Source organism: Oncorhynchus kisutch, linkage group LG6 (assembly GCF_002021735.2).
Source record: "Oncorhynchus kisutch isolate 150728-3 linkage group LG6, Okis_V2, whole genome shotgun sequence".
NCBI lineage: Eukaryota > Metazoa > Chordata > Actinopteri > Salmoniformes > Salmonidae > Oncorhynchus > Oncorhynchus kisutch.
Genome location: NC_034179.2, coordinates 42,195,226 through 42,220,857, shown reverse-complemented (window position 1 = coordinate 42,220,857; position 25,632 = coordinate 42,195,226). Strand labels below are relative to the sequence as shown.

The window sequence follows — 25,632 nt, the reverse complement described above, 5'->3', positions numbered from 1 at the left end:
ATGAATATAAAACAGAATGTCGTTCCCTCATTAGTCCAAGTTGTTTGTGTCTGTAAGAAGATTTGAACATTTTTGGGGGGGTTTTGTCACTTTGATATTGATGTTGAAGATATTAGTGAAGAAGCCATTATGACAAAGCACTCTGTTGAGTCTGTTACCTGAGATTTTCTTCTCAAAGTAGACATAACTGGGCTCCCCATCCTTAATTTTCTTCCATTCGATTCTTGGGTTTTTTGTGGAGATGGACTCTATCAAACAGGACAATTCGATAGCTGCCAGAGGAGACAAGAGGGAATTAGATTTAAGGTTTTTTTTAAAGGAAAAAGCGTCGATGTTATCTACTTCTGGTTCCTTAGTGTCATGTCAAGGTCAAGCAGGAAATGTCTGTAACTGATTGTCATGTTGGTGTATATATTACGACATCTCTATTGGCTCTTACATTCAAACTCATTGGCCCATGGCGCATCATTCGTTGTTTTCAGTATTACTGCCAATACGTTGAAGTAGCCTGCAAAACAGGAAAGGAAAAAATATGAGCCTTACTAACAAACGTTGCTATTACACACACGTGCAATGTCCATTGGTAGCTGTTTGCAGTGCTGTGGTACGTCAGCTGGCTGTTATGCCTGCATTAGGGATGTTTCTAACCAGTCAGTTCATCTAAAATTCCAGAAACTCAATTAACATCAACCCCTCCATCCCCTTGCCCCCAGTCTACCACCCCACCCAGACGCATTCTTCATTCTTTCCAGCGTACCATGACCTGGATCTGTTACCTTCCATTTTTAGTCTGGCGGGGCGAACCAATGCGGACATACGCAAGGCGAGCTCAGTTTCTGCGCACGGTGGGTAATTGTGCAGGGAGACGGGCGCCCTTCTCGGTGCGAGCTCTCCCGTGCCAGTGGCAGCCTAGCCGCCTGCCCGACCCCTCTCTTTCTTTCTCTCTCTCTCTCTGCTCCTGACACGTGTGCCCATGTAGCAGTAATGGGCCATGAGTGCCCTGGAAACACGCCCGCTTTGGTCTATGACAGAGGGATGTACTATAACAAGTTTAATTGAAGCCATCTTAAATGTGTTTTCTTCTGAACAAACTAAATTATTTAACATCAATGGCAGATAATTTCACTTCTTTTAACGAAAAAAATACACAGGGTTTTCACATATGTAGACACTGGTTTGGTCCTGGAAATAATGAATATGAGGTTGAAAAGTGATGGAGTTGCAAGTCATTTATCTTACATGTATTTCAAGATATTTTACCTTAAATCGTCTTATCTTTAAATGAGATAAATTACTTGCAACTCCATCACTTTTCAACCTCATATTCATTATTTCCAGCACCACACCAGTGTCTACATATGTGAAAAGGCCGGGCTTCTATGATCTGTGGTTAAAAAGATAAAGAGTCCTAAAAAATGCTTCTCTGTGACATCACAGGGTGGGATTAAAAGTTTTTTTTAAATGATTTTCAAAACCTGCAACAAGTTTTTAGCCAGAGGGGGGTTATTTTCTTGCTCCCTACATCACCGTGAATCTCATAGTGTTTGAAAATCACAGTTTAGAACTTTTTAACATTATTGTTTTCTACCAAACATACAAATGTAGAGACACTGGTTTGGTGCTGGCATTTTTTAGGTAAAAAAAGTATCTGCCAATGATAGTAGATAATTTAGCTTGGTAAGAAAAAAACACTCATTTTAATAAAAGAATTATCACTCATTATTAGATATTCATGCTTGATTAGATTTCACTTTTTGCCGTGTGCTCTTCAGAATCATACAGAAAGGCCATGCTCCCACACATGCATCCCAACCCAGTCATACACCCATGAATAGTCTCCCTGAGACTAAAGCTTAGGCTCAAGTAGCTGCTAGAGGCCTAAGCCCCCCAATCCATTAAAAAGACAGGAGCCCGTTTAGAGTCTTTTACTGTTTTAGAGTTCACCAGGCCTCTGCTGACACAGTGAATTAGCAAAGCACCACACAGTTCTTTCACACAGTAAGGCAAGTCGGTGACCTGAAGAGACAAGTCTTTCTGAAAGTGTAAGGTCACGGATCCTTTGGTAGACCATTCCCCAGGAAATTCTACTCACACCCAGGCATTAAAGTAGGTGTGTTTTCTGTGACACTCAGTTCCCACACCCAGTTCCTAGAAAGTCAAGGTCAGCTTGCTTTGGTATCATACCAGTTGCCTGCTATCCAATGCACTATCCAATGCACGCATGGTTGAGGGAGCTGGCTGGGGTTGCCTTCTAAAGCAGACAGGGTAAGCTGCTTACCCTAATGTCTCTGAGATCATTACTAGATCACAGCTTGTTTACCTTATGTCGTCAGTTTAAACACCATGCTATACATTGTCCCACGTTTTGAAAAAGGTGATTATCCGCCCTCTTACATTCATCTTATATTGAACAATTAATGAGATGTAGTAAGGGAGTGATCCGTTTACCCTCACTTCTTGGACAGACCAGAGCCTTAGATATGCAGTTTTAGAAACTGTTCTTCGTCCTGTCAGCATTACATGGCAATACAGGAATTTTGATAGTGCACAGGGCTGCGGGCCAGAAGGTTGTAGGTTGGCATACCAATGTAGACAAGAGTAGAGGTGGAAAGATCGCCTTTATGGTAAAAACATTGCATGAATCTATCATCGTATTTGCAGGTCAGAGAAAAAAATGGCCTTTTAGAAACATTTCACGCAATTGTACTTAATTTGACATATTAGGAGATTATTTTTTAATACCACACAAATGACTGAAATTGCAGGCTAATGATGGACAGAGCAATAGGCCTATGTTTTTATCTTATCATATTTCTGCAATTCCAAATCAGTGTGTCTTGTTTGCAACAAACCTGTCACTGTTTGTAAACATTTTGATCTGAGCGTGGTACTTTCAAAAGTTAGGCCTACCTTTCCACCATAGGCCGACCAACACAGAAAAATGTAAGCTTTAACTGCTGGCTACTCTTCTTCTGTGGCTTAACCCAACAAAAAAAGGTCACAAGTGTTTACCGAAAAGCTGTCTGGGATTAAACAAAAACATTATATTGTACCGAAAGTGAATAGCTTAATCAATTGATAGTGACAGAATTAGATTACTTCTCAAGCAGTCTATTTTTTGTCTCCTTGGTTAAAGGTTGTAGCTCAGCCTCTGAATGTCAAAGAAAATTAAACAATGAAATCCCCATATCCATCGGAGTCACATCTTTCCCTGTCACGCCCTGACCTTAGTATTCTTTGTTTTCTTTATTGTTTTGGTTAGGTCAGGGTGTGACATGGGTGATGTATGTGTTTTTTTGTACTGTCTAGGGGTTTTTGTAGGTTTATGGGGTTGTTTATCATCTAGGTGTTTACATATGTCTATGGTTGCCTAGATTGGTTCTCAATTAGAGGCAGGTGTTTATCGTTGTCTCTGATTGGGAACCATATTTAGGCAGCCATCTTCTTTGGGTATTTCGTGGGTTATTATCTATGTCTAGTTGCATGTGTCTGCACATTTAGATTATAGAGCGTCACGTCCGTTTGTTATTTTGTATAGTTTGTTTAGTGTCCGTCTTCATTCATGAATAGAACATATATTCATATCACGCTGGCCTTGGTCTCCTCTTTACGACGATCGTGACATTCCCAGTATTTTACAACTTGTTTCTAGCGTAAAGCATCGCCGACCAAAGCACTGTTATAGATCAGTTTATATAATCGGGTTCCATTTTATTTTCTTCAAAATGTTTAGCTAACAAGGGGTAGGCCTGTGCTTTTTGACATACTTATTTTCCACCATAATTTGCAAATAAATTCATTAAGAATCCTACAATGTGATTTTCTGGAATTTTTTTCTCTCATTTAGTCTGTCATAGTTGAAGTGTACCTATGATGGAAATTACAGGCCTCTCTCATCTTTTTAAGTGGGAGAACTTGCACAATTGATGGCTGACTAAATACTTTTTTGCCCCACTGTATAGCCGGATGTGGCAGGGGCTACAGTCCATTACGGATTACCAAGGAATACCCAAACATGATCTGCCTAACGATGCCTCTCTACCAGATGAACTGAATGCATTGTATGCATGCTTTGACAACAACTATCGAGCCAGGTGTGAGGGCCGTCAACGACCCAAAGGATTGGGTGATCGTGCCATCTCTGAGGCCGACGTGAGAATAGTCTTTAAATCAGGTCAACACCCGCAAGGCCGGGGACTCCGACGGTATTCCAGGGAGCATTCTCAGAGTATGCGCAGAATAGCTGGCAGGCATATTCACGGTAATTTCTAACCTCTCCTGGTCCTAGTCTGTAATCTCCACATGTTTTAAGATAACCACAATCATTCCAGTTCCTAAGAACTCTAAGGCTTCATGCCACAATGACTACCACCCTGTAGCTCCGGAGCAACAACTTATCCCTCACATCAGCAAGACCAAGGAGCTGATTGTGGGTGGGGCGACGGGGCAGCAGTGGAGCAGGTAGACGGCTTCATGTTCCTCTGTGTTCAAATCACTGAAGACTTGAAATGGTCCAAACACACACGCACATTTGTGAAGGCACGACAGTGCCTCTTCCCCCTCAGAAGGTTGAAAAAAAATTGTTTTTTTTTCAAAAGGTTCTATAGATGTACCATTGAGAGCATATTGACTGGCTGCATCACTGCTTGGTATGGAAATAGCCCTGCCCTCCTTCGCATGGCGCTACAGAGGGTTGTGCGGACAGCCCATAACATCATTTGGGGCCGAACTCCCTGCCATCCAGCGCCTCTATATCAGGCGGTGTGAAAAGAAGGCCCAGAAAATGGTCAAAGAAATCAACCACCCAAGCCATAGATTATTATTTCTGCTGCAGCACGGCAATTGATCACTCCAGTATGTAAATGTGGTATTGGACCTGACTTTTTAAATATTTCCGGTATATAGTATGCTTCGTTACTTATAAAGTTTTTTATATTTCTTAATCTTATTTCTTGTGTTTTTTTTCTAGTACATTGTCATTGATTATTGCACTGTTGGGTTTTGAGTTAGCAAGAAACACATTTTACTGTACTTGTCCATGTGACATTAAAACTTGAAACTTAATAAGCAACTAATTCTAAAACACTGAAAAATACAGAAATGGAATCAATTACAAATTACATGATCCTCCCATGGACTATGTTTAAAAAATACTTAACCCTCCCCTTGACTGAAATTGAAAAAGCATGACCCTCCTCCATTTTCCTCCAGGTAACCATTATGTAAATGTCGATCCATTGCTAAAGTTGAGGAGTGGGAGCGATGGAAAGGAAGGACTATGAGTAATTCTTTAGTGTAGGCCTTTGAAACTTTAATGTTCCCCACATTGCTAATGTTAATGGCTATGAATCTTTAATAACAGTATTTTGGGCTTTGTCTCTCGAGATGTGATCCATTTAATACAGTTCTAGTTCAGACAGACAACAAAAGTTAGGCCCTGAGAGGAAAAAGTTATTCAGTTTGCCTTTTAAAAAACACACAAGCATAAGAAGTGACAAGGCATAAAAGCAGTATAAAATACAGTATTTTGTTAATACTGTAACAATGCTTGACTGAAAAGCTAATTTACTATATTTCTAAACTGAAACATCAAATTGTTTTATCAAAGCCTGAAACATATTCACATATTCCTCTATTCCAGAATATCAAGGGACAAGAAGACATGCCCTTGGTTATGAAAATAGAGCTCTTTGGCCATGCACACCAGTGGTGGGTTTAGCATCGAAAGAAGGATGCATATCCAATAAGGAACCTCATACCTACTGTAAAATATAGAAGGGGAAAAGGGATACCTAGTCAGTTGCACAACTGAATGCATTCAACCAAAATGTCTCTTCCATATTTAACCAAACCCCTCTGAATCTCTGAAGGGGGGCTGCCTTAATCGACATCCACGTCATCGTCACCCAGGGAGCAGTTGTTGTGGGGGTCAACTGCTTTGCTCAAGGGCAGAACGGAAGATTATTCCAACTTGTCAGCTCGGGGATTTGAACAAGTAACAAACCGCTAGGCTACCTGCCGCCCCAGGTAGTTGTGAATCTTTGAAATTATGGGGCTATTTTGCATCCACTATTTTGCTTCCATCTTTAAGACAATAAACACATATCAGCTTGCCTAAATATATTACTAAACACAATAGTATTTTGTCTTTGATTTCACCAAACAGCTTTATTAAAAGAAATTACTTGCTAAAATAGTAGCTAAGACTGTAAATAAGACAGTATTAGTGCATATTTAGTGCTTAAGTTAGCTTGAAACTCCAATAAAAGTTTGTGAGGTCTGGCCTAGAAACAACTGTCCAGGACAAAAATTGCAAAAACTCCAGGAATAAATTCCCATCTACATCCAGAGCATACTCTTTGGGAGTGCAGAAGGCAGCTTTTTAAACAACATACTAAATACTGTGAAAATATACTGTCCTCAACGAGTCCCGACGTTTGGTAATTTACACACAAAATAGTCTAGTCTGCAGGCAGGAAGTCTGAATTCCTAATCATTTCCCTGGTTTGGCAGGCGAGGCTAGCTGAACAATACAAGAGATAGAGCGGACCGAGCAGGCCAGGCCCTTGCTTGAACATACATCCTCTTAACAATGACATCCTCCTTAGCATTTGCACAGCAACAGATGGAGCTTTCCTGATGGGGGGCATTAGCGGAACGGCGGCACTGGCCAGTAAAGCATTCGGAGTCTAGGCGGCAATGAGGAAGTGATGACTGTGCACTGTGGGACAGGTATCTCCCGTCTCTCTTTCCCTGTCTGCCACATCCTGCCCAATGACGCCTGTCTTCCTGTCTATTCTCTCTCCGCCTTGCTCTGGGAGAGACTCTTCCCAGTGCCATGACGCAGCCCCTGACACCTGGGCCTGAGAGGCTGCTCTAGTGTTTCCCACTGGGTTCATATACAGTGGACGGACAGATCTTTGCAGTGTGTGTGCCTTTGTGTGTGTAGTTTAAGCCCTCAAACCATAAAGGTGCTCTGTGACCTATATTAACCTGTCTTTCCTTCTCTCTTTCCCGTCTTCCTGGCAGGGCACATCTGTGTGCGATCTGGCAATTTACATTCATGTTTTTTTTTTTATATCCCTCGCCCACCTCGAGAGGGAAGGCTGGTTCTTCTTGATAATCTTAGTGTAATGCCATGATAAAATCCCAGGCGTAGCAGTGCTGAATAAAACAATAGCAGAGCAACTGGAGAAAAAAGCCATCCCTTAGCTTCATTTCAAATTATACATGCAGATGACATGGAGCGATGGTGATTGAACTGATGACTAGAGAAAGGATGCCTGCATGTGAATTGGATCCTAGCTTTCTATGGTGTTTTCCTATTGGGAATGGCACAAATATTTCCCCTTCTGGTAGTAAAAGAAAATTATAGAGGAGTGTGAAGTCATAAATGGAGGGTTCCAATTAAGCTTCCCAGTGAAATCCCTAAGTGACAATGCTGCCTAGCACCTCAGCAAGATACTCCCATGCCCCTTTGAAAACCCCAGACATTTAAGTACCTAGTTTGCGAAGTATCTTCTAGTTGCTGTCTTCAAATATTTTTTTGAGTAGTGCACACAAACACGTGATTAGAAATTTGACACATCTCCTCAGTGAACATTCAACAGCACGTGAAGCGGATAATATTCCTCGTTATTTTTAAACTGCTCCATTGGTTCAGTTCACCCAGGAGGAGGAGGCTGTGTTCGCTGAGCAAGTGGTGCCCACAGAGCAATTCATTATCCTCCTTAGTTAGCGATGGCATTGGATGGGATGTGTTTCTGTGCTCTGCTACTTCCACTCCATATGTGGATTGTGTTAAACTAGGCTCTACCCCAGTGCGAAGAAATACTGTCCAGTACAACACTCCTCAAGACTTAAGCTCTCTTCTCCCTCTACTGCTCTTAAAAGTTCTGCATGGCTCCCTGTTGGCCAAGGTGTGGAAAAGGTCACACATTCTCCAATTCAGCCACTCGGGTAACTGCACTTCTGTACCGCCACAGTGTCTTGGCCTGCAGAGAGTTTAACTTGTAGCCGAGGGAGGCTATGTGAACACTCGGAATACCCCAAAGAGAGTAAATATTTATCTTCGCAAGCAAAACTAGGTTACAGATTTTGTCACCACGTACAGTGAACTACAAAAGTATTGGCACAGTGACACATTTTTTGTTGTTTTGGCTCTGTACTCCAGCACTTTGGATTTGAAATGATGCAATGACTATGAGGTTGAAGTGTAGACTGATTATGGATAATGCTGAATGTATCATGAATAATAATGAGTGAGAAATTTACAGAGGGTATTTTCATCCATATCGGTTGAATCGTTGAACCACTTTTTGTACAGAAGTAAGTAGCCTTGCACAAGCCTTGGCGTGTGCAAGCTGGAATGGATCATAGGAGCATGAGCCTATCTCCAGTTTCTGTAGTGTGAGGCAGCTTGAAGTACAAGTACAACCCCTGGACAGGACCCTCGTCTATCGCTGGCCTTACCCCCAATCTATCTACGTAATGCTGCGTGCCAAGCAGAGACGCATCGGTTTCCCAGAGATGCATCTGGTTGGCATCAGATCTCATTTTTACAGTCTCTGGTATGATTCGGCCGGATCGAACTCACAACCTTCCAATCTCAGGGTGGACACTAACCACAAGGCCACTGAGTTGGTCATAGTCCCCCCATTTTAAGGAACCAAAAGTATTAGGACACAATTCACTTATATGTGTATTAAAGTAGTAAAAAGTGAAGTATTTGGTCCCATATTCATAGCACGCAATGACTACATCAAGTTTGGGAATCTCCACATTTTTTGGATGTATATGCTGTTTGTTTAGCTTGCGTTTCAGATGATTTTGTGCCCAATAGAAATTAATGGTAAATCATTTATTGTGTCATTTAGGAGTCCCTTTCATTGTAAATTAGAATATAATATGTTTCTAAACACTGGATGCTACCATGATTACGGAATAATGAATAATGATGAGGCATAAATACCCCCCCCCCCCAAAAAAAGAAAATATTAAAAAACCATTTGCTAACCTCCTTATTGTAATGGTGAGAGGCTAGCATCTTGGGGGAATGTTTATTCACAATTCATTCAGCATTATCCATAATCATGGTAGCATCCACATTAATGTAGAAGTGTTTAGAAACATATTCTATTCATATTTACAATAAATGTGACCCCAAAATGACACAATACTCTATTTACCATTAATTTCTATTGGACACAAAATAATCTGAAACAACCAAAACAAACAGAAAATGTATCACATTTGTAGAGTAACAAGCTTGATGTAGTCATTATGTGCTATGAATATGGGACCAAATATACATTTTTGACTACTTTAATACACATAAGTGAATTTGTCCAAATACTTTTGGTCCCCTAAAATGGGAGGACTACATGTATGTACAAAAAGTGCTGTAATTTCTAAACGGTTAATTCGATATGGATGTAAATACCTTCAATTTAAAGCTGACAGTCTGCACTTTAATGTATAATTAATGTGTATAATTAATGTATAAGTCAATGTATAATTTCAGTTCCCAAGTGCTGGAGTACAGAGACAAAACAAAATTGTCATTGTCCCAATACTTTTGGAGCTCACTGTACTTGACCACTAGCTAGGTTTCCATTCAATTGGTGACAGGTTTTTATGTGAATATTCAAAAAAGTGCATAAAACAATATGTACATTTACACACCAGAGATGTGTTTTCATCAAACTGATTTATTGCGGATAAAAGGCTGTGCGTGATGACGTAGTGTACGTAAAAAAAAACTTGTTTTATGTACCGAATAAAAAATACATAAATGGGTTTCCATCACATTTTCAACTATACTGATGGTTTAGTCAGAAAAACTGTTGCATTACAGTATATAGCCAATGTGCCCACTCTGGTCTTGGCACGTACTCTAGCCAACAGCTCGCAGATACAGCGCGGGTAAACTACCTACACGATGAGATTATATTTTTTTATTTGTCAAACGGCAGCCAAGCATCGATCAACATGTCACCATAATAAGACCCTTGATTTTATTGGAAAGGAGCATCAAGCTCATCACCATGCACTTTGACCACCCTGTGAAGTTCATCATCAATTATTTAATCTGTAGCCTAATAAATTGCAGGGTATCCTAGTGGTTAGAGCGTTGGACTAGTAACCGGAAGGTTGCAAATTCAAACCACCGGCTGACAAGGTAAAAATCTGTCTTTCTGCCCCTGAACAGGCAGTTAACCCACTGTTCCTAGGCCATCATTGAAAATAAGAATTTGTTCTTAACTGATTTGCCTAGTTAAATAAAGGTAAAAAATACAAATTCGTAGGTGGAGGACCACACATCAATCACTTAACTCCAAGTTTACTTTGATATGATGGTAATTGTATCAATATTTGCGCATAAAGGTGTTTCCACCGCCATTTCTCGAATAATTAATTTTACTGACACAAAAAGATCCAACCATGTTGAACAAATTGTCGACATTTATAAAATTGTCCCAGCATTTCCTGTTTCTGTCTGTCCGGTCGTGACTTTTTTCATATGTCAGGTAATTCATTCGCATGGAATGGTTGGCTAAAAACCTGGTTACAGAGAGGCTGTTTTCTTTGGTCGGTGCTGTGAGAAATTTACTGGGAGGCCCTTCATGAAATGTGCAGGCTAAACCACATTGTGTTTTGAGTTACTTTTATCCCACTAAAACCAAATGCTTTCACAATACTGTTAGACAGGATAGTGTTCAACAGAAGTAAAATGAAAATAGCCTATAATCTCAGTGGCATGCTTTGCTTTCTCTCAAAAATACAGATCTGATTTGTTTTACCCCTAGCAGATGCCAATTCCCACTTAGCTTAGCTGCAAATATATACACTGTGTCTGGACTCAGCCAGACTAATGAATTCATGAATTGACATTTATATTCCATATAGAATAAACTCGTTTCTAAGAAAGGATTAGCCCTGACCCCAAAACAAAGCATGTTCCAGTTTCCACAGTTTCTATATCAAAGCATGCAAATATCCCTTCCCCCACCAGTAACCAGGAGCTCTGGTTGTCAGGGTTGGGGAGTAACTGAATACAGTTCATCTCTTACATGTAATCTGATTACAAAACAACTGTAAATTGAATCTGTTACCAGAAAAAAAAGCATTGTAATCAGATAACAGATACTTTTGAATACTTTTAAAATTCAGAAAGAATGTTTGCGAAAAAAGACAGACACATTTCTGTTTTCTCAATGACTTTAAATTAGGCATTGAAAAAAGGTGCAAGTTTAAGTTTGTTCCACCTGAGGGAATCTGACCACAAGTCAAATGCGTTTGATGGATAATTTGTGTTCTTTCCTGCCTCTTGTGGGGAAAGTAATCAGATTACATTACTGAGTTTGGGTAATCCAAAAATTACGTTACTTACTGATTACTACACAAGGTAAAAATCTGTCGTTCTGCCCCTGAACAAGGCAGTTAACCCACTGTTACTAGGCCGTCATTGTAAATAAGAATTTGTTCTCAACTGACTTGCCTAGTTAAAGAAAAGGGGAAAAGAAAAAAAAGAAAAAAATACAGACTACATTTAGAAAGTAACCTACCCCCAACCCTGCTGGTGGTGGCCCACCTTTTTTATGAGCTGGGGGGAAGTGGCTAAATGGGGGTTTTCCATTACAGCACCATTGTGTTGCCAGTGATTATGTTAATATTTTATATAAAAAAATATTTTACATTTATTTAACTAGGCAAGTCAGTTAAGAACAAATTCTTATTTTCAAAAGTACCAGTGGCCTGGGCTTGGCCCCAGGTTAGACCAGGCCCGCCGAAGCAATGGCCCATAAGATGGAAACAGCCTTTTGGGGAAAACACTGGTGGTAAGTCCTTAGTAGAAATGTGCCAAACTGACCTCAAGTGTTCAGTGAAAATAACAACAACAATAGTTGGGATCGGTTTTAGGGCAAAGCTTGCAGGCCGTGTGACCGCAGGTTGTGTTGTCACAGCTAAGGTCATCCAGCAGTGTCAGTGACCTCCAGTTCCTCAGTGGAGGTCACTCTCGACAGCTGACTTGACCAGGTCAAACACAGTTTAACATTGTTGTGGGGATACATAGTGGCGAGGGCACACTGAAGCCTCTTTATATAAGAAGTGAAGATTACCACCATGGGCCGACTAACACCATTACCAGAGGTATTTAGTTGAATTTTCATCCTGTTTCGTGGACGATAAGCAAAATCGCCCACCATTTGCTTTCGTAAAGTGCCACTTCTCTTCTTATTGGATGATAGAAATAACCTCTGGTTTCAATCAAACACTGGATCCATCTGTTCATCCTCCAAGCTTCAGCTCTGACAAGATATTCTGAAACGAAAGGTTTGTCTGCTGTCACAGATGGGCACAAATGAAACCCGAGGAGCAATATAAGCATCTGCGCGTAGGCGGCAATGAAATACAATGAACAAAAATATAAACGCAACATGTAAAGTGTTGGACCCATGTTTCGTGAGCTAAAATATAAGATACCAGAAATGATCCAAAAGCTTATTTCTCTCCAATGAAATACACTCCGTGTTAGTGAGCATATATCCTTTGTCAAGATAATCATTCACCTGACAGGTGTGGCATATCAAGAAGCTGATTAAACAGCATGATCATTACACAGGTGCACCTTGTGCTGTGGACAATAAAAGGCTACTCTAAAAGGTGCAGTTCTGTCCCACAACAGAATGCCACAGATGTCTCAAGTTGAGGGAACGTGTAACTGGCATGCTGACTGCAGGAATGTCCACCAGAGCTGTTGCCAGTGAATTGAATATGCATTTCTTTAGCCGCCTCCAACATCGTTTTAGAGAATTTGGCAGTATGTCCAACCAGCCTCACAACCGCAGACCACATGTAACCACGCCAGTCCAGGACCTCCAGATCTGGCTTCTTCACCTGTGGGATCGTCTGAGACCAACCACCCGGACAGCTGATGAAACTGTGTTTGCACAACCAAAGAATTTCTGCACAAACTGTCAGAAACGGTCTCAGGGAAGATCATCTGCTTGCTCGTCGTCCTCACCAGGATTTTGACCTGACTGCAGTTCGGCATTGTAATCGTCTTCAGTGGGCAAATGCTCACCTTCAATGGCCACTGGCACGCTGGAGAAGTGTGCTCTTCACGGATGAATAGCGGTTTCAGCTGTACCAGGCAGATGGCAGACAGCGTGTATGGCTTCGTGTGGGCGAGCGGTTTGCTGATGTCAACGTTGTGAACAGAGTGCCCCATGGTCTAGGTGGGGTTATGTTATTGGCAGACATAAGCTACAGACAACTAACACAATTGCATTTTATCGATGGCAATTTGAATGCACAGAGATAACGTGACGAGATCCTTATGCCCATTGTCGTGCCATTCATCCCATCACCTCATGTTTCAGCATGATAATGCTGTCGCAAGGATCTGTACACAATTCCTGGCAGCTGATGTGTCACACTGCATGAGGCAAATGGTGGTCACACCAGATACTGACTAGTTTTCTGATCCACGCCCCTACCTTTAAAAAATTATCTGTGACCAACAGATGCCAGTCATGTGAAATCCATAGATTAGGGCCTAATTTCTTCCGTGTAATTAACCCTAGGCAACTTTAACATTTGACCACTATTGCTATGCTTGTGATTGCACAATATGTTGTGATAGTACCCTAAGAGTCACACATCATTTTTGTGCCTCATCTCCTCGAATCACAGGGTGTCGCTGGACTTGCCTTGCCATTGCTGTTTTCCTCTCTCTTTTCAGTATTGGGTAACAACTGAATATGGCACCAGAAGAAAGTCCTTTTGTATCCAGGATGCTGGGGTTGCTAGTGGATACCAGATCAGGGAAAGTCCTTTTGTATCCAGGATGCTGGGGTTGATAGTGGATACCAGATCAGGGAATGACGTCACATTGGTTGCATCTATATGATGATTGAAATAGTCACGGGAGGAATGTTAACTCCTGTCATAAAAGGATTTGATATCTAATGGTAATGCATACAGGCAATCAAATTCCAAGTTCAGAAATGTACATGGGCTTTGTGGTCTTCCCTCATTCCATTGCGACTAAATATAGTGCAGTTCAAGCAAAGATAACGCAAGCCTCTCAAAGAAAATACCTCGGAGTCCTTCAGCTGCCGAGCAAATGTCACCAGGCTTGATATGGGAGAGGAGGGCTGAGTGTTGTAACAGTGCAACAGAGCAGCAAACTTCAATTGTGTATGCAATCTTTAAATGATAATGCCCAAGAAGTCCGTGTTTGGAGGATATATTGTCATGGGTGTTGTTGCAAACCGTGCCATGCAAGGGGTTACCAACATATTTCCATTAAAAACATTGCTAGCTAGCCAACTATAGCTAACTTAGTACATCAAACTGTGCAGCCAGAAAAACAGTAGTAAGTAAAGACAGAAAGCTAGCTGCATTTCATTTCATTTTACCTGTATATATATCTATAAAAATGATGCCAGCTGATTCATGATTTCAACTGTCAGAGAAAAGCTGCCTGCCTGTCTGTTTTGTCCAGACTCCCGACATGTTTATTACTATGGGACAGCTGTATATCGAATTTCAATATTGAAACAATGTTGCAAATGTCAGAGAGACAGACAACAAAGTTTATCCAAGTCTCCGCTGTTGAAAACCAAATGCTAGTGTAAAAGAAATGGGAGATAATGTCTGGATGCTTTTTATAGTGGAGATCAAGTTTATAAAGTGCCTGGCTGGGCTGATGAGACAGTGGATTGCGCAGTGCCAGTGAGATGGAACAGAATAAATAGGCATTTCAACATCATAGATTTAGCCGGTGGTAACTGCTGGAATGCAGTTTTAACCAATCAGCATCCAGGATTAGACCCACCCGTTGTATAACATGCTATATCCAGTAAGATACCTACTGCTGAAAAGAAACTGTGTGCACTGTGTGTGTATAATGGTCTCTGATTAGAAGTTGTGGTTGGGAATCAGTAGTAAGCTCATTTACATTCCATCTTCTCCAGGTCGACTCTGGCAGAGTTCAGTTTTACCCGGAAGGGCTCTTTGCGCATTCATTTATTCTGCATTTGCATGTGTGGCTGCGATAAGCCCCGCTTCAGGGCAGCCCCCTGTGCTTTTACGGCAGGGAGGGGTCCTCTTGATCTACGCAGGTCAAAGAGTAGGCCTGACTAGAACCAATGAGAGAGTGGAGGGGTTAGGGGGCGACGGTGTCACCGAATGCCTGGGAACCTGTCACTTTGCGTCAGCGTTTTCATCTGGCCGCTATCACTTTGTCCTCCAGCTGAGTAGTTACTAACTCACAGGCTGGTCCACAAAACTTCACTCTTCACCTTTGGTGGCGCAGCCATACCAGTTGTGATCTGCACTCGCTTAACATTAGAATACAGGATGTCAAAGTGCTCCAAAAATGTGCTATTCAATTGAATTATTAACTAAATGCAAAACATTTCTGAATGGTCTTTGAGCAGAATATTGCCGTCCCCATTCATTGAGTCATGTGCAGCGTCTTTGCATGATAAAATCTTGTTCCTGGATTAAAATAGTGCTCTTGTTTGGTGTCCTACTGGTGGTTCACAGGGTCCAGGCCCTCTTGCATGCCAATTGAGACCATTGTTTTGTGACACAGTTTTAGGCAGTAGGAGTGAGTGAATGATAAATTCAACTGAACAATTGTCGATAGCCATTGTGTGCCAGGAATAATGGCATTCCAGCTTTACCCAGTAGAAAAGCATAACTAAAACTTGCATCCCCCGGCCTACAGGCCTAACTGAATTAAGAGGTCCAGAGATATGCCTGACCAGATTTACATTTGTAAAGTTGTTTAACAGAAACATTGCTGCATTAACTCCTATAAAGACATTAAATATTTATGTTAAATTCAAGGTTGTTAAGATAATCATGTTGTGATCATTTAATGCAGTCTTTATTCCTCTTGACTTAATATGATATCAGATCTCAACACTCAATATTACCTAGATGTAAAGAAACAGGCACTTGATTCACAGTATGTTGCATCACACTTATCTGCACCAAACAGACCCCTCTGTATACATAGACTTTACAGTCAGACATCAGTCCTACTCATAATTAACCAGCATTTATCCTTACTTTTCTCCATAAACTATTCTGCTGAGCTACAGAGAAAAATGTCATACTGTGTGCTACCTACAGTGCATTTGTAAATTATTCAGACCACTTGACTTTTTCCACATTTTGTTACGTTACAGCCTCATTCTAAAATTGATTAAATAAAATGTTTTCCTCAATCCACACACACACACACACACACACACACACACACACACACACACACACACACACACACACACACAAACACACACACAATGACAAAGTGAAAACAGACCTTTACAAAGTATTCAAACCCTTTGCTATGAGACTCGAAATTGAGCTCAGGTGCATCCTGTTTCCATTGATCATCCCTAAGATGTTTCTACAACTTGATTGGAGTCCACCTGTGGTAAATTCAATTGATTGGACATGATTTGGAAAGGCACACAGCTGTCTATATAAAGGTCTCACAGTTGACAGTGCATTTCAGAAAAAAAAACAAGCCATGAGGTCAAAGGAGTTGTCCGTAGAGCTCCAAGACAGGATTGTGTCGAGGCACAGATCTGGGGAAGGGTATCAAAAATGTCTGCAACATTGACGGTCCTCGAGAACACAGTGGCCTCCATCATTCTTAAAAGGAAGAAGTTTGGAACCACCAAGACTCTTCATAGAGCTGGCCACCCGACCAAGCGGGGGAGAAGAGCCTTGGTCAGGAAGGTGACCAAGAACCCGTTGGTCACTCTGACAGAGCTCCAGAGTTCCTCTGTGGAGATGGGAGAACCTTCCAGAAGGACAATGATCTCTGCAGCACTCCACCATTCAGGCCTGTATGGTAGAGTGGCCAGACGGATGCCACGCCTCAGTAAAAAGGCACATGACAGCCCTCTTGGAATTTGTCAAAAGGCACCTAAAGACACTCAGACCATGAGAAACAAGATTCTCTGGTCTGATGAAACCTGAATGCCAAGCGTCACGTCTGGAGGAAACCTGGCCCCATCCCTACGGTGAAGCATGGTAGTGGCAGCATCATGCTGTGGGGATGTTTTTCAGCGGCAGGGATTGGGAGACTAGTCAGGATCGAGGGAAATAGGAATGGAGCAAAGTACAGAGAGATCCTTGACGAAAACCTGCTTCAGAGCACTCAGGACCTCAGACTGGGGCGATGGTTCACCTTCCAACACAACAACGTACCTAAGCACACAGCTAAGACAACACTGGAGTTGCTTCGGGACAAGTCTCTGTATGTCCTTGAGTGGCCCCGCTAGTGCCCAGACTAGAACCTGATCGAATATCTCTGGATAGACTTGAAAATAGCTGTGCAGCGACGCTCCCTATCCAACATGACTGAGCTTGAGAGAATCTGCAGAGAAGAATGGGAGAAACTCCCCAAATACAGGTGTGCCAAGCTTGTAGAGTCATGCCCAAGAAATGTGATATCTGTTTTTTATTTGTAAGTAATAAGGAAACATTTAAAACACGTGATATACGTTTTTTTTATATACATTTGGAAACATTTTTAAAAACCTGTTTTTGCTTTGTCGTTATGGGGTATTGTGTGTAGATTGATGAGGGGGAAAAAATATATATAATCCATTTTAGAATAAGGCTGTAACGTAAGAAAATGTGTAAAAAGTAAAGGGGCCTGAATACTTTTCGAATGCACTGTAGTCTATTCCCCGTGTTGTATTAAATGGCAAGCATACTGTTTATATTACTACCTCTTAGGTAATCTCTTTTTACTTGCCAAGGGCAACATGAAATTCAAAACAGCCAGTGCTATAAGTCTGATAACACCAATAGAATTATGATAGGGTGTTCTGATAACAGGTAAAAGAATCTAAGCTTGGAACTGCTAATCTACATATTTATATCCAGGCACATTTACACAGGAAGCATTATAAGTTATGCACATTTTAGTGGGTATGAAATCGACATTCTGCTGTGCATAAAGGGAAGCCACCATGCTATATGGGTTGTGCATAGCTTTTTCTGGAGTCAATACTGTACATTAAGTGCAGGTTAGTGGTGATGTGGTGGACAATCAGCAGTAGCGGGTCTGGTAGGGTGAGAACAGGTTAGCGTTTGAGAAGCCTTGCAGCTATAGTGGCCCCCATAGTTTGCTAAATGGTTGCACTCTCAAGTAAGCATAGCAGCACTACGTTTCCTGATATTTTACAGGCAGCTGGGGAAGCCTTGACCATCCTCCCTTAAGATCAATAGGTGGCTGATTTTTCAACCCCCGGCTGGCCCGTGTAAGATGCTGAAAACACCTTCTGTCAAGGCAAATTGAGTGGACGGCGCCCCTGATGTAGCACTCCGGTGTTTACAATCTGACATCTCGCACGTCAAAATACATTGGGGAGCCCCCTCAGACCGTGGTAGGGGCTTAAGAGATCCATGGGCCTAATTCAGCTCATCACAGAGTTTTGGCAGGGGACAGAGTCAATCCCGTGCTCGAAGCGAAGCTCCTACAACAAAAATCTGTGTTAAATCGTGTTGCTCTCGGGTGCCAGAATTAGCTGCTCACAGCACTCTGCACAGATGGCATCTGCCCTGCTCGCTGCAAATGCCTCACATTCTAGTCCAAGCAGACTGACCTTTTCCTAAATCCTAATTAGGAATGTAATTTCCATCCCAGCCTTTCCCATTGCAACGAAAATAAAATGTCTATGCTTTGTCGAGAAAGGGAAAATAGCTTTTTTGTGGGTTTAAATAGGTTCCTTGGCCAAATATTATGGTCAAGTAATGTGATTGTGATGACATTTTGAAAAAACTAAACAAGCAATGGGGTTGAAACATGGGTGTTGCTAGTTCACTCCATAACCCCTGACAGTGTTCATACACAGATAGATAATACTATTGCGGTTAAATCTCTAGACAGTCCCTGAGAGTAAGAGCTAAATATGTATAACATCATCCTATAATAATCCCAGCTTCCACAGACATATGCACAACCCCCCACATGTACTTCTCATCCTTCAACTGCGATAATAACTCTTTCCTAAATCTTTCCATTAACAAGATACAACTCCTTAATAATTCCTCACGAGCATAAAGAGATACCAATGTGTGAGTTTCCGGAATGTCGCCTCAGGGTATAGTTTACGTCGTAATGGCCTATTTGGCCCGATACACTGGGGTAGGTTCGGCCACATTGGCCTGAGCTACAGCGATAAGCGGCCATTGTTGAGAGTGCCAGCCGACGTATGCAGCAGACACCGGTGAGCTAAGGCTTGTCTGACAGCTGAATAATAACGCCACACTGCTAGCAGAGACGTGTTGATTTAGTGGGGGCAAAAGCCTTAATCCGCCTCACTTCCTGGTCCAAAGGATGCTCGCTGTGCTCTGAAAAACGGCTGAGTTGACAGGGTGTCCCGTGTGACACTGCCTCTGGGGACAAGGCCATTGGCCAGACTTCACTGGCTCGCTTGAGCTTTTCACAAAACTGAGACTTTTCACAACCTACATATCTAAATCTAGCAAAGTGGTTTGGCTTTATCTATTCATCTCTCTGTGTTTCCCAATGGAATTGATCTACTACGTAGGCTTAGATCCTGTTGGAAGTGAGTGGAACAGGCCAGTTTTCTATTGGACAATGTGACAATGGCTGAAACACATTGTAGCACAGCCAGAGATAGTCACTTACTGAACTCTTTAGCCACACAATCATGGTGTTCACAGGGCAGAGTCTGTGAGAAGGCAGCAGGAAGCTCATGAAGTCTCTATAATGGGCCTCCCGGTAGCATTCAGTCCACTCATCGAGATGCTATCAGCCCTGGAACAGCAGCCCAAGCACAAATCCCATCGCCCCCACTGTCTTCCTCTCCAGCAGTGCCCCCCCCCCCCATAGCCAATCCCATTAATTGCCTTTTGTTTGCACTCCTGAACAAAAGCCATCTTGTGCAGTGGGACAGCAACTTCGAATGCCTGGACAGTTAGGCTAGTTGAATGGATAAATAGCCTATACATCCCCCTAGTCACCTCTCTATTCTGGACACTGATAAGTGGTTTCTTTTTTCATGACATGTCATGGTTGTCAACAGCCATTTTATTTGATGAGATAGTGTGTTGCAAGGTATGCCTTTTAGAATGTTATTCTTAATGGCATTAAAAGAAAAATGAGCTAGCACTTCTATATAAAGAATAGTGAAGGGTGGGGGGAGGGAATTGATACAGTTACATATTGCAATGACATTTTGGGACGATATGTCTATATTCGACTCAATTTGTTAAAAATAAATATACAGTGCCATCAGAAAGTATTCAAACCGCTTGACTTATTCCACATTTTGTTGTGTTACTGTCTGAAATCAATATTGATTAAATTGTTTTTCCTCACCCATCTACACACAATACCCCATAATGACAAACTGAAAGCATGTTGTTGTTTTTTTGCACATTTATTGTTAATGAAATCTCATTACCTAAGTATACACACCCCTGAGTCAATACATGTTAGAATCATTTTTTGGCAGCGATTACAGCTGTCTTTCTTTCTGGGTAAGTCTAAGAGCTTTACACACCTGGATTGTACAATATTTGCCGATTTATTCTTGAAAAAATTATTCAAGCTGGGTCAATTGGTTGTTGATCAATGCTAGACAACCACTTTCAAATCTTGCAATATATTTTCAAGCAGCTTTAGGTCAAAACGGTAACTCGGCCAACATTCAGTCTCCTTGGTAAGCAACTCCAGTGTAGATTTGAACTTGTGTTTTAGGTTATTGTCATGCTGAAAGGTGAATTCATCGAACCAGGTTTTCCTCTAGGATTTTGCCTGTGCTTAGCTGCATTCCATTTATGTTTTATCCTGAAAACCTCCCTAGTATTTAACGATTACAAGCATACCCATAACATGATGCAGCCTCCACTATGCTTGAAAATATGGAGAGTGGCACTCAGTAATGTGTTGTATTGGATTTGCCCCAAACATAACACTTTGTTTTCGGGAGAAAAAGTTAATTGCTTTGCCACATTTTGCCTTGTTGCAAACAGGAAGCATGTTTTGGAATAAAAAATATTCTGTACAGGCTTCCTTTCCGCTCTGCCAATTAGGTTAATATTGTGAGGTAACTTCAATGTTGTTGATCCATCCTCAGTTCTCCTATCACAGCCATTAAACTCTGTACATGTTTTAAAGTCACCATTGGCCTCCAGCAAATAAATGAGGAAGGACGCCTGTATCTTTGTAATGACTGGGCATATTGATATACCATCCAAAGTGTAATTAATAACCTCAAATGGATTTTCAATGTCTGTTTTATTTTACCCATCTACCAATATGTGCCCTTCTTTGCGAGGCATAGAAAACCTCCCTGGTCTTTGTGTTGAAATGTGTGTTGGAAATTCACTGCCCGACTGAGGAACCTTAAAGATGTATGTTTTGGGTACAGAGATGAGGTTGTCATTAAAAATGTATGTTAAACAATGATTGCACACAGTGAGTCGATACAACTTATGTGACTTGTTAAGCAAATGTTTACTCCTGAACTTATTTATGCTTTCCAAAATAAAAGGTGTTTTATACTTATTGACTCAAGACATTTCAGCTTTAAAATGTTTAATTTGTATACGTTTCTCAAAATATAATTCTGCTTTGACATTCGGGGTATTGTGTGTAGGCCAGTGACAAAAACATCTAAATTCAGGCTGAACGTACAAAATATTTTGCTACTGAAAAGTAGCATTAGCTAGCGCTAGTTGGCTGAACCTGCACCCCCACAAAAATGTTTCATCCTATAGCGTGTTCTCCATCTTCTTTTTAAATAGTGGGCCAACATATTTCCAGAACTTTTATTTCCCTGACTGATTAAAACTTGTTTTTCTCGTGCTCTCTCAGCAGCAGACATATCGTGAGAAATATGTTTGGAACATCAAATCGCAATAAAAATGGCAGTAGTGAATCGCAATACATATAGTGAGAATTGCAATATATTGTATCGGCACCTAAGTATCGTGACATTATCGTGAGGTCCCTTGCAATTCCCAGCCCTAATCAAGACATATCTACACTTAATTCTACACAGAATTAAAACAAATTTTATTTGTTACATGCTTTGTAAACAACAGGTGTAGACTAACAGTGAAATGCTTACTTACGAGTCTTTCCTATAAATGCAGAGAGAAATAATAGAAAAATAATAAATACACAATGAGTAACGATAACTTGTCTATATACAGTACACTGGATACCAGTACCAAGTCGATGTGCAGGGGTACAAGGTAACTGAGGTACAGTTCATTGTAAATAAGAATTTGTTCATAACTAAAGTTACACACATATGTACATATAGGTAGGGGTAAAGTGATGAGGCAACAGGATAGATAATTAACAGTAGCAGCAGCGTATGTAATGAGTCAAAAGAGGGTCAATGTAGATAGTCCAGGTAGCTATTTGGTTAACTATTTAGCAATCTTATGGCTTGGGGGTAGAAGCTGTTCAGGGTCCTATTGGTTCCAGACTTGGTGCATCGGTACCGCCTGCCCTGCAGTAGCATAAAGAACAGTCTATGACTTGGGTGGCTGGAGCCGTTGACAATTGTTAGGGCCTTCCTCTGACACTGCCTGGTATAGACCCAGCAAAAGGGGACGCCCTGAGGACATTCGGCGACGTTCCCATTAGGTCCCTTAAGGGTTTTGGGCGCAATGTTATCCCACTGACGTTCTGAGACGATTCTAAGTTTGTTGCGTGATGGTCTAGGGCAGGACTTGCCCACCAGGGTGTACACACAATGCCCCTGGGGGTACGCCAAATAAACATGTGATTCACATTGCTTTAAATATTTTAAAAATAAATACCTTTACAAAAAAAGTTAAACAATTCTTCACGATTTCAAACAGTCCATTTAGTAAGGCTCTCGTCCATAGAGACACATACCAACTCTACTGGTAGTACTGCTACTACCAGCAGTACTACAGCTGCAACTGTCGACGACACAAGTTGTTCTACTTCCACGAGCACATCCAATGCTAGCATCAGTAATTCTACATGTTGTTAACCCAGCTAGCATGGACACTGACAGTTGTGCATCTGATGCAGCCGAAGAGCTACTACCCCTTTACCAGGGAAAGCACAGAACAACAGACAGGGACGTTGGACCATCGAAGAGGTGCAAATATGATGAGAACGACATTGATTTGGGGTTAATTTATATTGCCTTTTCTCAGCCACAGTGTGTTATATGTGCAAAAGTACTATCTCACAACTCAATGAAACCTCCACTCTTGCGTACATTTAGTAATGTGTGTGCATTTACAAACAAAAACATGCCCATTTGAAAAATAAGCCACAGGATTTTTTTGAGCGAGAATTAAGACGACTTCAGAGTAGTAAGACATGTATAAAAGCAACAGATACCATTAATAAGAAGGGGCTAGAAGCATCTTATATGGTGAGTTACCAAGTGGCTAGGACAGGCAAGCCCCATACTATTTTGGAAGACTTAATTCTTCCTGCTGCTGAGGATATGGCTGAGACAATGCAGGGGGAAAAGGCCAAAAAAACTATATAGACAATGTCTTGCAGGAAATCATGCACAGAATGAGCAGTATGGCTGGTGGCAGTGTCATGTCAGGATGAGCCTGCAGGAAGAGTACCACATGAGGGAGGAGGATGTCTTCCCTGTAACGCAAAGCGTTGCGATTGCCTGCAATGACAACAAGCTCTGTCTGATGATACTGTGACACACCGCCCCAGACCATGACGGACCCTCCACCTCGATCCCGCTCCAGAGTACAGGCCTCTGTGTAACGCTCATTCATTCGACGATAAACGCCAATCCAACCATCACCCCTGGTGAAGAGCACTTTTTGCCAGTCCTGTCTGGTCCAGCAACGGTGGGTTTGTGCCCATAGGCAACGTGGTTGCCGGTGATGTCTGGTGAGGACCTGCCTTACAACAGGCCTACAAGCACTCAGTCCAGCCTCTCTCAGCCTATTGCAGACAGTCTGAGCACTGATGGACGGATTGTGCGTCACTGGTGTAACTCGGACAGTTGTTGTTGCCATCCTGTACCTGTCCCGCAGGTGTGATGTTTGGATGTACCGATCCTGTGCAGGTGTTGTTACACGTTGTCTGCCACTGCGAGGACAATCAGCTGTCCGTACTGTCTCCCTGTAGCACTGTCTTAGGCATCTTACAGTACGGACATTGCATTGTATTGCCCTGGCCACATCTGCAGTCCTCACGCCTCCTTGCAGCATGCCTAAGGCACGTTCACACAGATGAGCAGGGACACTGACCATCTTTCTTTTTGTGTTTTTCAGAGTCAGTAGAAAGGCCTCTTTAGTGTCCTAAGTTTTCACAACTGTGACCTTAATTGCCTACCATCTGTAAACTGTTAGTGTCTTAACGACCGTTCCACAGGTGCATGTTCATTAATTGTTTATGGTTCATTGAACAAGCATGGGAAACAGTGTTTAAACCCTTTACAATGGAGATCTGTGAAGTTATTTGGATTTTTACTAATTATCTTTGAAAGACAGGGTCCTGAAAAAGGGACGTTTCTATTTTTGCAGAGTTTATTTGTGGCCTGGTCCTATTAGAGCTCTTTGTCACTTCCCACGAGCCCGGTTGTGACAAGAACTCACACTCATTCTTATGTTTAATAAATGTATGGGAAGCACTGGTCTAGGGGACCTTTGTCTAGTTCCCTGCATGTTCCCAGGATGTCACTGAGGACCATGTCAGGACGTTCTCAGGATTTTCATTTTACTAGTTCTTAGGACGTTGCCTGATGGTCCCAAGGGAATGTTCTCTGGGGGACCTTAGTCTATTTCACAATTTGTCCCGGGGACGTTTTAGGATGTAATCGGGACGTTGTGTCATGATCCCCTGAACGTTCTTTGGACATTGTGTCATGGTCCCCTGAACATTCTTTGGACGTTGTGTCATGTTCCCCTGGAACTTTTTGTCATGTCATGGTCCCAGGTGTTCCAAACCATTTTAAGTAAAATAATGAAATGGTATGGGGGTTAAGGTAAGTGGTTCGCTGTTCAGCTAAGGTAGTCAAATCTTTAAATCAATGGCAACATGATTACATTTGACATGATCACTTAGTACTTTGGACGAACCCACAACCTCTGGATTTGAGGTATGCTAATCTTTCTGCTGCGCAACAAAAACTGTTGAATTTCATAAGTCCCCAACACATTCATTACCTTTAATATCTCTCTGTACTTAGCAAAAGAGTGCCATCTGCACTACTATTTTAGTTATCAGTTAATCTGACTATTCTCTCATTGATTTCATTGACTTATTTCAGCAATATTAGTTTGGGTTTTCAGTATAGTTATTATGCTGTTTTAATGTTACTTCTGAATCCCTGAGCACGGTTACATGCACACAATAATGCGATTATTGTGGCTATTCGGGTTAATATAGTTTGTTTAAAATGTTTACATGCTTTGCAAGAAAAATGATTTCCCTAATAATCCTGTTTACACGGACACATTTGAAATCAGGCTACTGATGGGACTTTGATAAATGCAGAAAATCGGCAATCAAAACAAACGTTCTACCACAGAGACTATTTTTGTGAATACCATTTGATTTATGAGCTCTGACATATAAAGTTTATATGT

The 25,632-nt window shown here is 41.5% G+C and overlaps 1 protein-coding gene across 1 annotated transcript in view; it reads right to left on the bottom strand.

Annotated features, from left to right (window-relative positions):
- The window catches only part of LOC109892862 (junctional adhesion molecule C-like), a 54,725-nt gene that overhangs the window by 5,150 nt on the left and 23,943 nt on the right, over positions 1–25,632 (bottom strand). Inside the window, exons 2-3 of the mRNA XM_020485704.2 lie at positions 440–508; positions 159–272 (exon numbers count right to left, since the gene is read on the bottom strand). Coding sequence (XP_020341293.1) covers positions 159–272; positions 440–508 — 183 coding nt within the window. The remainder of the gene's footprint in view (positions 1–158; positions 273–439; positions 509–25,632) is intronic.